At 38.0% G+C, this 14,712-nt stretch overlaps 1 protein-coding gene across 9 annotated transcripts in view; it reads right to left on the bottom strand.

Moving 5' to 3' along the window:
* The window catches only part of baiap2b (BAR/IMD domain containing adaptor protein 2b), a 62,040-nt gene extending 48,845 nt beyond the window's left edge, over window positions 1-13,195 (bottom strand). For all 9 annotated transcript variants that reach the window (XM_048170429.1, XM_048170431.1, XM_048170427.1 and 6 more), the window contains exon 1: window positions 12,900-13,195. In XM_048170429.1, coding sequence (XP_048026386.1) covers window positions 12,900-12,971 — 72 coding nt within the window. In that variant the 5' untranslated portion in view covers window positions 12,972-13,195. The remainder of the gene's footprint in view (window positions 1-12,899) is intronic.
* Window positions 13,196-14,712: the final 1,517 nt, after the last annotated feature.

Below are 14,712 nucleotides of genomic sequence, written 5' to 3'. Positions count from 1 at the left end.
ATTTGCATAATGCCAGCCCATTCGACGCATTAGACAAGGAAAGGCAGTATTAACGTCTGGATCTGTGCACAGCTGAATCATCAGACTAGGTAAGCAAGCAAGAACAACAGCGAAAAATGGCAAATGGAGCAATAATAACTGACATGATCCATGATATCATGATATTTTAAGTGATATTTGTAAATTGTCTTTCTAAATGTTTCGTTAGCATGTTGCTAATATACTGTTAAATGTGGTTAAAGTTACCATCGTTTTTACTGTATTCACGGAGACGAGAGTCGTTGCTATTTTCATTTTTAAACACTTGCAGTCTGTATAATGCATAAACACAACTTCATTCTTTATAAATCTCTCCAACAGTGTGTAATGTTAGCTTTAGCCACAGAGCATAGCCTCAAACTCACACAGAATCAAACGTAACCATCTAAATAAATACTTTACTCACATAATTCGAAGCATGCATACAGCATGCATGACGAACATCTTGTAAAGATCCATTTGAGGGTTATATTAGCTGTGTGAACTTTGTAAATGCACTGTATTATAGTCGAGAGCTCGTGGGGCAGAGGGAGCGCATCTCTTAAAGGGGCCGTGCTGAAAAAATCAGTGCATAGTTAATGATGCCCCAAAATAGGCAGTTAAAAAAATTCATTAAAAAAAATCTATGGGGTATTTTGAGCTGAAACTTCACAGACACATTCAGGGGACACCTAGGACTTATTTTACATCTTGTAAAAAAACAATCTAGGGCACCTTTAAGTATGCTGATAATTGAACAGGTTAACTTTTAATTCTTAACTCCATATTAGAATAAACTGTCTGTCTATTGGTGATACATGTGGATATGAAGATGCAATGCATGTACAGATACCAAGAAAGATGGATGTAGAGAGAGAAAGAGTCAGAGCTCTCACGCCCCCACCTTACAGAACACTCTCATTAGTGGGACTTGGAGGGCATTATGCCAGCTGGGATTTGCCGTTCCTTTGTTGCTAGTGAGCACAGGATTGTGGGAATATGTGGAGATCTACCCACAGCCTGACTCACCTAATCCAACATTAAGAGTTGCCCTTTAAAATCTATTCATTTTCTGTTGAAACTCCTCATACTGAGGAGACTTCATCCTTTTTTTAAAAAAGCTCCATTCAAAGTGAAATCTCAACTTGATGAATTTGTTCTGAGCACGTTTTCCCCAATGTCACGTTGTTCCTGTTTTTACAGGCTTTATCACAGCTTCAAAAATAATAGGGCGGCATATAAAGAGACAGAAAAGGGGTTCAAAAATAGTATACCAGGAGACAGGATCTAGCCAAGAAGAACAGAGGATGTACAAAAAAACAGAAATAAAGTACAACACAAATACTGTGGCAGCTACAGAGAGAGAATGAAGCTATATGAATGAAAGTCTCCACTCTAGGTTTTACAGAATTGGAGTGAAGTTGTTTATGTGCTCAATTAAGGTCGACAGTAATATGATTTCTTGGGAATATCCCAAATCCCCCCACCCTGTGATCCAGTTACAATGAAAGCAGGTTTCCAGTGAAAATGAGGACAAAGACAGAATGTTTTTTTTTTCCTGTAAGTGTGTTGCTGCAGAGAAAATTGTGATTCAGAAGCCTTTATAAATGGACAAAACTCTGAGAACATGCAATTAATAACATTTTTTGCAAACTAGTAAAAGGACATTGTATCTAAACAGGCTACTTTAGCTCTTTAGATAACAGGCATTGGCAAATCTCTATGCCCACTAGGCCAATTAACAGAATTTCACCTTTGCCATTTTTCAATGAAATTTTGTGTAAATATTCTTTCAAATAAATGTTTAAGTTCAAACTTTGCAAATATGCCAAACTTGCACAAACAGCTAAACAACAAAGTTAAAAAGAGAGCAAGAAACAGACAAGGCAACTAAATCAACCGCAAGTGAATCATTCATAAACCTCCTTATCTTTCTCTCACTGTCACGTCTTATCTAACATCTCAACTCACAATTATTTCTTATGTAATTCATCATCTGCTGCATACAGTCATACAGCGGAGTCTGTCCAGGGGTAGTAATCTTCATTATAAAGTCTTTATAAAGGAAAAAGGAAACACAGACCTACAAACAAACACCAACAAAAGAGATGAGACCAAATAAAGGCACAGGAGAAATTCATGGTTGGATGCAAAGCAAGCACAGCTGGCATGTTTTCATCAAGGAAGGAATTACACAATCATAGTGTGATGGATCTCACTGCACCACATTCCTATGAGATGATCATATGCATGAGGTGAAATGTGTGACTGGTATTCATGCAAGGACCAGGGTGTTTTGTTAAAACATAATGGTGAAGTCTATAATTTCTGCACATTTTAAAATCCATTAATGATATCAGTATAATATATGTCCAATTTAAGTGCTATGGTTACACATAAAGCAATAAAAAGAGTGTAAATGTCAAGAATGCATTGCATCGCAAACCTTAAAATCTCGTCCATTCTATGTGGACCAAGCCAATAAATTTAACCAAACTGCTTTTCCTCTCCTCAATATTTTCCACAGAGCTCCATCCTAGAGAATTCATTATTATACATGAACCAGTGCCAAGCTGATGTCCACCCAACATCTAATCATTAAAAGCATTAAAAACACTCCGCTGGGAAAACTCTTTTTCCTTGATTAGTCCCACAGCAATCAATCTATGTTTAACAAGCATGAACGAGAGCAACCAAACCCCCGATTAGATGTCATTTTCTTCTCGGTGCGGCTCTGCCAGACACTAAACACAGATTACCATGTAATTTTTCAGCACTTCATTACAGACATGTTCATTAGGATGTAATTAATAGTCTTAACTAATGAGCGAGATTTTATATTGATGCATATTCTATCAGCTGGACTGCCAGTTCAAAAACTGCTGAGGGGAATTGTATGCTCCCTCCTGAAATTAAGGTGTGCATATATTACAGTATAAAGTACATAACTAGATATGAATCATTTCATTAGATAGACATATATTACAGTATAAAGTACAGAACTAGACATGAATGGTTTTATTAGATAACACAGACGCTCACTGGAGAAAATGCATAATTTTCCCTTTTTTGTAAAATAGTGCAGAGGATCAAATGAAGCACTATTTCCACAGTCCATTAACAGATATCCAACCACATCAGCAGAAATGTACAGTATTTGTGCCAAAAAAAAATGTTCAGTGCATCAATTCTGTTGCAACTTTTAACTTTACTCTGAGAATGCCTTGATAAACCAACTAAAGCATAAGGTGCCTTTGAGAATATGAATGAGTCCCTGCTCAAATTTTCTCTGCGCACATGCACACAGACTGGCTATTTCATGGTAATACATTTAGAATGGTTAGTATTTGTTGAACTAGCAAGGTTGTAAACATGCCTCATTTACCACAAACACACCCTTATATATCAACATCTTATGTGGTATATAAACCTGCTACAACACAAATCTGTGATGTGAAGCTAATGCAGCTGCAGTCTCAGACAGCTTAGAGCAGATTGATGAATGTAATCAACTCTTGTGTCTCTATGTGTGGGTGTGTGTGCGTGTGTGTCAGTCCTTTAACAATCTATGCTACAGTGTCAGGTGGGTGCACTGCACAAGTGCCCATTTTCATCTTTATGTCTTCAACATACACAGTAAAACATGTTTAAAGCAGCCGTGTGGCCACTGATGTGAGTTGCAGTCTGGCAAAAGCTTCCTGCTGTTCAGCGTTATGTAACGCTCTTGAGTCCTATGGCCTCAGGACAATTGAGTAGCGAAATGGATAATGATGATGTATATTAATCAGTGTGTCTGAGTAGGTTTTTGAACCCAAATGTCAGGGTTGATTTTAAATGGCTAACCTTCTGTTCAAAGCATTGCATTACACTGTCCATTAATTATATTAATCAATGCTGGAAATAAACTAAAAATAAATACTAAAATTATTACACTAATTAGAATGATACGCAGTTGGCCTCAAAAAGTATTTGGACACGTACATCACAGTGCATAAATGTCACTGCATGACCATACATTTTTAAGTGTGGCTTAAAATTATTGGGGCCACTATAATTACAAAGACACAAATTTGCAACTTTATGCCATTATTCTGCAAGTATATAGAGAACAATAAACTAAATATGGGCAGGATAGTTTCACTCGCTAAATAACTACAAGCTCAAGGTGACCCAGGCTTTAAGTGTGCATTTTTCCAACTAGGTGCTTTCACTTAATTGTTCAGAAAGACCACTTGCACCCTGAAACACTGTAATTTAAATATTGTAAGAATATCTATGCTATGCTATGCATATATGTGTGTGTGTGTGTGTGTGTGTTTGTGTGTATGTACAGTATACATATATCGTTCTGCAACAAGATAATTAATGTCAGAATTAAATGATAATTCACCATATGTAATTTCAAAATGCATGTTAATGACTTCACTGTAAATAAAATGTTTCTTTTTTTGACCTCATAATTCTCAATCAAAATGTCACAACTCAATCTTCCGGTGAAACAACAGACTTCTCTGTGGTGATGTATGCCAGACTTCTCCAATCTTTTGGTCCACTTAAATTTTGCCCATTTCTAACAATCAACTGCAAGCTGACATTCAGCCGATCTTCCATCCAATCAACAACAGATGCATAGAACCAAGTCAAAGTTTTTTCTTTTTAGATAATCTATTTCATTCGAATGTATGTTACAATACTGCAGAAAAGATCTGTTACTTCAGTTTCATAGTGACTTTAAAGGATTGGTATTGAACATATGTTTAATGTAGTTCAAAACGTAGGTTCGGGAGGAGCCTAAACATTCAGCCCTGTCAATCATCATTACAAGCGTATATAAGCAGCAGTCACTGCGTCATCCCAGCGACAATTCTTCCAGCATCCCTCCTCCTCCCCATCTCCTCCTCTATTTCTCTTGTTCTCCCTCTATGCAGTACTGTTATAGGGGGGTTTAACTCGGAGCTCGAGCCGAGCCTCGGGTTCGAGCCTCCTTCGAGGACAGCAAGCCAAGTTTGTTTTACCATTAACCATTCAGTCTGAATGGGCAGGCGAACTCGTGAAATCAAGTAAAAACTATAAGTAAATATCAGACTCTCTGTGGCTGCACACACTTTCCTAGCTTCAAGACAACACTGATTTCAGATCAGTTTTACCATTTTATTACACTACAACAATAACAGCAAGAGTATTAGGCCCTGATATGGGATGTGGGTACTCTGCAGAGACTGCCTCCAGCTTCCCACATGGACAAAGATCTTTCTGTGTCCACTGCGGATGCTGCATGCCATTTAGTTACAGCTGTCTCACTCCTACAAGCCGCCCTGGCGCTCATCTTACCAATTTCCATTTCAGATGAGCCCCTGTCTGTGTACGTGTGTGGGTGTATGTGTGCCTGTGCGAGTTCACCGTGAACATCAGCACTGCGTGTGCATCCCACTTCAGAGTGAGCTTGGAGAGGTGAGATGGAGAGAGAATGACTTCCGTGCCCATATATGGTTGTGTCGGAATTCCCCCGCATTACTCTCTGCTACAGTGCATTCCTATTCCCCGCACGTTTGGATCATACCATCTGATCGCAGCAGGAGGGGGAGTTTCTGCAGCTAGAGCTCATTACCTTTGACTGATGGAACACTGTGTCCCCCTCCATTCCAACACCTTAATCCATTCACAGAAATGCCGATGAGAAATGAGTGAGTCGCAATTTCAATTTCAATGCTAGGAGACAATGATGAAAATGGCTGAGATGCATGTGCTGGTACATGTGCCTGTGTATAATGAATGTATATAATGGGGCTGTGTGTGGGGGGGTTTATGCACACATACACGGTTTCGTCTTCCTGCTGGTGTACGGTACCCTCCCATGAGATCTGGGATGAAATGTCACTGCAAAGATTCCACCATTATCTCCTCCTGTCTCAAACACACATATGCATCAAATTGTTTCCCATCCTTTCACCTTCGAAGAATGTCTCTCATTCTATTGTATCTCCTCCTCTTGCCCTCTCTGACTGTTAAAGACACCAAATTATATTTTGCATGAATAACAGAAAGCCCATTTTAGGTCAATTATGTGAGATATGTATATGTATCAATAAGATTAAACAATAATTACTCTATAATATTTTATACTCTTCAGAATTTTTTTTAGTATTACAGTAGGTTACCTAGAATTGGAAGCAATAGTATACAAAATATATATATTTTTCTTTTGATTTGTGTGAAATTGATGAATTTTCCCAGACATTTTTTGACAATTTGCATTCACACTGTTAGACTGCTACCATATCACTTGCAGGGTAAATTTGCAATTTTCAGAATGATCAAGACAAATATAGAACATCTTCACTGTAACCTTACACATTTGTGCATTAAGGATATTGTAATAGGTTTCTCTCATTCCTTGCCAATTCCATCCTCCATCCTTACTCTGGTACCCACTCAAACCACTCTGCCTGGCAGGCATGACAGTAGTATTTTTGCCCTGCTGTCTATTCATAACAGGCATGACAGAAACAGACTCCTCTTCAATCATAATAACCTCCATCATGGCAGCCAAAGGACCACATTAACCCATGGAGTGGAATGAGGGGGGGGGGGGGCAGAGCCAAAATATTGCACACATAAGCAGATCAACTTTGGGTTTGAGACACAGATATCACAGCCCTGTGATTAAAGTGATGTGTCTAAGGACCAAAATATAATAGACATGGGAGAGGACTCTAAGTAAGAAACCAGTTTGCATAGACAACCAATAATTTTCTTCAGAAAATGTAAAAATCTAGTTATTCTAATATAGTTTCTTTGCAGATCTAAGCAAATTAGATATTTTCCATCGATAAATCATTCTGAAGTGGTTCTCATCATCAAGCTGCTTGTTGTTTAATGAATTCCTTTATAATCATTTAGACTATTAAAGTCTAGATGATTATAAAAGAATTCATTAGAGCACACAGATGTCTCTGTGTATCTGTGCGATTTTTATATGAAAGTACAAAAACATTTTGTGCCTATGAGGATAATCTGATGGTGTGCTGCTGGCAAAATAAAATCTTTCCTCTTCTTTTTCTCATTCACTCTTTCATCATTACTGGCCAGGCTTCGTTCAAACAGCTGGCCAGACTCTCACCTACAAATTACACAGAGGCAACAGTGCAGTCTCTCTCTCCATCTGGATGCACACATAAAACTATTTAATCTGGTTACTACTAACCCCTAGCTTTAACCATAACACCACACCGACAAAAATACAATCCCATGTTACATTAGAGCACTGACTAAGCCTATACACTGGAATTAGACTAAAGCGTTTAATTTTTACATAAACTAGATGGCAGTAATTGCTAAATGACAGGTCCGCATGTAAGTCCGCTGCAAATGCGCGAGTCAATCAAACAAAGAGCACAGCATGACTCATGACTTATTTTATAATTATATTATTATATATTATACAATCGATGTATTGATATGAAATAAGAACAAAAAAACTGTTGAATTTAAATGAACACATATTTTTAGAACTAATATTTGTTGAAATGACAACTCCTGATTAACAAATGTCTGTCTATTTACCAGAAAACCAACACATTCACATCTAATACACTGTGAAAACATATTTTCAATGTAGAAAAGCAACAACACAGGTCACTGTGCTGTTCCGCTTCAGCCAAGAGTCCAGAAAGCAGGACATAAATTAATCAATAAAACATGGCATAATGAAGGAAGGCAGCACACTCATAATGCAGCCATCTGTAAGTACCAGGTTTCTGCATAAAGTCATAAGCTTTGCCCTTTACGGAAGCTTTTGTGATCTACTTGTCTCAACAAAGAATCCCATTCCCTTCAGAGGTATCAAAGACAGTCAAAAAACACAAACGCAAAAACACAGTCCAACAGCTTTCGTCCAACATGCTGTTAAGCTACCATCTGTCTTCGATCTGACAGCTTACAGCACAAAAACAAACAAAAAAATAATATTTAGGACAGATTTTTAATGACATCTATATTCTTTTAAAGCTTACCAGATGACTTGGAGTAAGATAAGAGGAAAAGTAGAAACTAGGACTTGGTATATAATGCCAAGGCGACACATACTGTGCTTTTCTAATTGCTATGCATACGAAATGGGTAATCAAAAGAGAAAGAAAACCCAAAACTCATAGCAAGCAGTATAAAGAAATCCCCCCTCCGCCCTGACAATCCACTTCATTTCATTGAGAACCCAAACCTGAACCCAAAACAAACAAACATACAAACACAGATAATGTTGATTTTGGAATGAGGTACAGATTCATCAAACATAGGGACTGTTTGGGTGGATATAAGCACTGTTTTGTTGTGTAAATGTGATTTAAAGGTAATCTTTGACGGTTTTACTAGCTGTACTAGTCTCTCGCCTATTCAGCACCACTCTCATTAATTGCATAACCCCAAAGGGACAGTGAGTTTAAATCACGGGTGTCAAACAACTCAGGTCCTGAAGGGCCACTGTCCTGCAGAGTTTAGCTCCAACCCTAATTAAACACACCTAAACCAGCTAATTAAGGTCTTTAGGATGACTCAAAACTTCCAGTCAGGTGTTTTGGAGCTGGTTGGAGCTACACTCTGCTGGACAGTGACCTTCCAGGACCGGAGTTTGACACATGTGGTTTAAATTATGACTAAAATATTAGTAAATTAAATTCTAACAGAATAACTCTTTGACTTCCCATAAGACAGCATTCCTCTTAAAAACATACAATACAGCCTGATACCTACATCTACCCAGCACGAGGGCAGTTCAGGCGTGGACATGTGGTCAGGGTGTGGGCATTGCAGCGTGGTACGAAAGAACCAGCCTCCAACAGATGACAATGTCTTTGAGGTCTGACTGTCCTACTCACCGTGGGCACACACAAAGTTGAACTCACACACAACCCCTACGCTTTGGCAGAGGCACATTCACACGATCAGACCGTTCGGTCTGCGAGACACTACCCACACACACACACACACACACACACACACACAGACAGAGGCACATGCACGTACTGACACACATAATCCATTGGCCCGTGAGACACTGCCCACACACACTGGCAGATGCAGGCTGAGTCACTCGAAAGTGCAGACGGGTTGTTTCGAGCTCCCAGGGTCCTGTGAGATTACTAAGCAGCTGCCCGGCGTACACACAAACATACATATCAACATGCTCCCAAAATACACATGAAGTTGGACAAAGAATTGCCATCAGGTCCAGTTTTACATGAGACATGTTACATGGAATCTGTGCCTGCAGAACTCCATTGAAAGATTTGCAGATTTCCACAAAATTGGCAGGACTGAAGTTCTTCACAAGCTTTGTACCTTCTGTGTTTATTAAACAGTTTGATCATATTTTTTACACATAATAGTGTAGTACATCTCCATTCAAAACATTTTAGCACATTCATAATCAATTTCACAGATTCCTCCCCCAAAATCAGTGTAGAAAAATATAACAAGTTAAAAAAGGCATTAAAAAGACAAAGCAGCCATGCAGTCACATGTGTTTCTCAACTAGATTTGCTTCGGACATCAAGTAGCAACCTAACACATTAGCAAAATTGTTTATCGTACAAAATTTAATAGGCCCAACAACATCAAGCTAAATTATAAACATGACATAAGCTGAACAGGACAATTGAAAATGTCCAATATTTCAATGCAATCAAAATACATTGCAGTCAGCACATACTATGTCTATTCTAGTATTCTAGCTCAAGTTAACCATTAAAATGCAGGTTCACTTGGACTAGAATTTCAGAAGATGGTTAGAGGAATCGAGGATAAAGGAAGTAACCCATCCATCTGTCTAATTTGACAACTTCTACCAGGCGGCAGATTAACTTGTATCAAAATACTAGTGATGCACCAAAATGATTTTTTTTTTTACCAAATTGCTTACCAAAAATTGAAATGGAAAACCGTTTGGGTAATTAAATTTGGTTAATTGGGCAACTGAACTGAACAGGGTGTCATGTTCTCATGTGATAAAGTTCTTCAGCAAAGAGCAGACTCTCAATATCTTACATATTGCCACTCTATCATTTTCAGTCACAGTAAAGAGCATCCACAAATTAATATGATACCTGTTGTACCTTACGTTTACCTTATCCACTTTGTGTGCACAGTACACACTGTCAAAGCGCGTCATCGGGAAAGCACTAATTAAACATCATAGTTTCGGTCAATGGTTTCAGTCCTTCAAAACTATTTGGCTGAAACTAAAAATTAACTCTTTTGTTTACTAGAAAATACTATAGAGTTTTAATGGACTCTCAACATTTGATGTCAACAACAAAATATAAATAAGACAACATGTTACATTGCATCTTATGATTTGCATTTAACAAGGTTTTCCCATGCTGTCTGCCATAAAACAGTCCAGCAACCCAATTCTGGATCACGACCCGCCAGTTGAGAATCACTGATGTGAAAGATGATGCCTGATGATGTCAAATGGCCCACTACTTTGTTCTTCTATCTGTGAGTGCAGTTTCCTGCTCCACTGCATCCGCTGTATCTTTATTTCTTATAATAGAGAACCCCACTGAGGCCTCACAATACCCATAATTATACAAATCACAGAGCCTAAAGAAGACCCAATGAGAACTGAATATTCTCCCATTTAAAGTCTGAAAGGACAAAACAACCTCAATGCTCAAATCTAAAGGTAACATTGGTCGTGACTTGAGTTCCCACTTCTCACCACTCATACACTTAATACAACATACGCCACAGGATATAGAATTAATGATAGCAACAGTGTGTCATACTTTGGTTTTTTGAAATAGTCAATTCTATAAATTATGATTTCATCCTGCTTAAAATCATCCTATCTACGAGAGAACATTGGTAATGTAAGCTTGATGTCTTTAGTTAATCCTGAAACAATCAATCAAGTACAATCCAGCAGAAAAATGTCAAAATTTTCATCAAAGGTCATAATAAAAACATTGGAGATGGTTTCACTGTAAATACTCTGAAACTTCTGCCTTCGACAAGAAGATAATACTAATGCATGCAAAATAATCCTGAAGGAGGATTATGTGGTCAAGAAACGTCCAGTTATTAAACTAAAGCTTTTCTTTTGGCCGGTTACACAACTTTTCCAAGCTCAAGAAAAATGTATCTCCATAAGTAAGACTTACAGTACAAGAGAAATAACTTCCTCCTTCCTTAGGACCCGAGATATTATCATGACCTCATTTTGACTTCAACTTCACATGAGCCTTTCCAAGTTAGAGCAGCTTTCCTGTTTGTTCACATACTGTATGCTTTCTTGTCAAATGCAGGTTATCATTTCCTCATAAACACTCATGCACATGTGACTAATCACACCCTTGCAATGAAAACTACCATACATATCCTACCAGAGGTAACAAGAATCGCCAAAAAAGTCATACTGACATCCAAGAAAGCACTAAAAATGCATTTTGTATACATGATTTTATCTAATTTGAAAATTATACAACATATAAAGCAGTGTGACACACATAGTTAATCTAAACCTATTGCTATTGATGTTTGTTTACAAGCTTTACTCATCTTGTATTATTATCCAACATAATAGTATATAGTATTATAGTATATATAGTGCTGATAATATAGTATTATTCTCCCTTTTTAATGTGAATGCTGTTTGTCAACCGATATGCATGGTCGAAATGTACTGCATATGCCGTGATGTCTCATTTTCACATATCACATTAAAATATTGGCATTAAAAAAGATGCATTTGCTAACATGGTTTCAGGCAAAAATACTCTCTGAACCCAAAGAGAAGTTAAAAGCTCAGAAAAACGCTGTTGCTGCCCAAGTAATAATAGTGTCCTTTCTTTCTCTAGCCAAGGATATTAGCTCCATGGGTTGGAATTAACAGCCTAAACATTAAAGTCCCTTAACAGATGTCTGCAGGATTGGACTAACACGCTTCACTGGGTCAGCCTCAGCAGCCACCAAGGTTTAGTTTGGTGAGTCAGGTGGTTTCAAAGAGGTACACTACAACAGACGTGAGCTCCACGAGGGAAAAGCTGGCAGAGAAAAGAAGTAAATGTACATTTGTATGCGCATGCCGTGGGGATCCATGGAAGTGTGTTAGTCACTCTTTCCTGTTGGGACTCAGATATGTTCCATCTGTTTTACACAATCAGTTTCATACCACATTACAAACCGAGAAAACATTTAGAGCAAAACAAATCCAAACAGGGCACACATTTACATATTACGCTTTTCACAAATTCCAAACATGAAAGAACCACAAAACTAGAGGAAATGCACAAAAGCAAACTCTTAAAACGTCTTTATGCTCTTCTTCACATGCAAGTGATGAAATCAGACTGTAGGCACCCGAAACTCACATGTCTCCCAGTGTGTTACAAATGAGATGACAGGTTCAAGTATTTGGCTAAACTGGTTCTACACTGAAACCAGCTATTTCTGCCTTTAATTACATGAGCCTCTAGTCTCTATTATTTAAAGGGACAGTTCACTGTAAAATATGATTTCTGTCATAATCTAGTCTCGCATTCAATTTCATTGTAAAAGATGCAATAAGTGATTAGTGACTGAGGCTGTCAGTCCCTCACAATCTCTATTTGGGTCCCAGAAAAGAAAGTGACAGGTTTGTAACAACATGAGGGTGAGTAAATGATGACTATGTTAATTTTTGGGTGAACTGTCCCTTTAAGCAAGTTATTCATCAGCAAGCAACTTTAAACGAGAACACCTTTACATTTAGCCTACATTTTATATTAAGTTTGCAATATGAATAAATCTGAAAGAGAATAGCTATATAAAATACAATCAATGCAGAATAAATACAAACTATATCCTAAGTCTTTCAATACAATAATCACAGTGAAACTCACCTTGTAGACATTCTCCGTTATACGGTGCACCTCATCGGTCCGGGACATTTTGGAAGCTTGAGTCAGAACCATAGACGAGAATTTGAATTTCTACTGCGGGAAAATGTTTCCGAGAAAACACAGGAGGAGGAGGAGGAGGAGGAAGAGGAGACACTGTATCATTCAAACAGAGAGTGTCAGAGGCTGAAGAGGATGCTGGAGCTTTTATATGGAACTCTCTCACTGATGCCCACGCGCAGCCGCCGGAGTGGCGGGAATCCACCGTACGCGTTTATCCTCGTCACTGGAACTGCGCTTGATATTCGGACGGACTCCGCCTCTCCTCTTCACCTCCTTCGCTGCGAGCAAGCGGCGCGGCGCGACGCGACGCGACGGAAGAGCTTTCTTGGTTATAACAGAAGCGTTCATGTGACTGTGAAAAGACAGTGAAAGAGCTGCAGATGTGAGAACATTAATTACCACATGCTTGCATTATACATTGTAGACTGTTATCATAATTGCAGCGTTTATGTTTGGCGCGTCGTTGCGCTGAGGTGTCAGGAACAGTCTGTTCTTCCTTGGGATACTGAAACTAAGCTGTGCTCAAAATCGCCTCCTTTACATTCCCTACATTACATAGTCCACTTGAAGGAGTGAATGAAAACGTTTTAAACGTATAATGTATAATTTTCTTTCTTTTTGTAAACAGGTGGGCACGACTTTAAAGCTATATCAGGATATAGAAAATATAATCAATAATAGCCAAAATATATTATTAAATAATGTAAATATAAATAAAATATATTTTATAGTGTATACATATAATATGAAATCATAAATGACGTTTTTACGTTATTTAAATTGTGTAATTTTTATTCCAAATTTTCCTGCCTCTTGTTGTGAACGACTCACCTGACGAACGGTCAGCAAATTGTGTCATTTTTAAAGAAATTAGAACAATAAAAACAGTTTTGTGACTATTTAAAGGGTTAGTTCACCCAAAAATGAAAATTCTGTCATTTATTACTTACCCTCATGATGTTCCACACCCGTAAAAACGTTAATCTTCGGAACACAAGTAAGATATTTTAGTTGAAATCCGATGGCTCTGTGAGGCCTCCATAGGGAGCAATGACACTTCCTCTCTCAAGATCCATAAAGGTACTAAAAACATATTTAAATCGGTTCATGTGAGTACAGTGGTTCAATATTAATATTATAAAGCGACGAGAATATTTTTGGTGTGCCAAAAAAAACAAAATAACGACTTATTTAGTGATGGCCGATTTCAAAACACTGCTTCAGGAAGCATCGGAGCACAAATGAATCAGTGTATCGAATCTGCTGTTCGGAGCGCCAAAGTCACGTGATTTCAGCCGTTGGCAGTTTGACACGCGATCTGAATCATGATTCGATACACTGATTTGTGCTCCGAATCTTACTGAAGCAGTGTTTTGAAATCGGCCATCTCTAAATAAGTCCATATTTTGTTTTTTTTGGCGCACCAAAAATATTCTTGTCGCTTTATAATATTAATATTGAACCACTGTACTCACATGAACCGATTTAAATATGTTTTTAGTACCTTTATGGCTCTTGAGAGAGGAAGTGTCATTACTCCCTATTGAGGCCTCACAGAGCCATTGGATTTCAACTAAAATATCTTAATTTGTGTTCCGAAGATTAACGAAGGTCTTACGGGTGTGGAACGGCATGAGGGTAAGTAATAAATGACAAAACGTTCATTTTTGGGTGAACTAACCCTTTAATGTGTCATTACAGATCGCTGTAGCTGTTTAATCTTCTAAATCCTGACTGCTTTGTCAAACAAAAT

Source organism: Megalobrama amblycephala, linkage group LG20 (genome assembly GCF_018812025.1).
Source record: "Megalobrama amblycephala isolate DHTTF-2021 linkage group LG20, ASM1881202v1, whole genome shotgun sequence".
Taxonomy (NCBI): Eukaryota; Metazoa; Chordata; class Actinopteri; order Cypriniformes; family Xenocyprididae; genus Megalobrama; species Megalobrama amblycephala.
The sequence above is the reverse complement of the archived record's forward strand: the minus strand, read 5'-3'. Positions and strand labels throughout refer to the sequence as shown.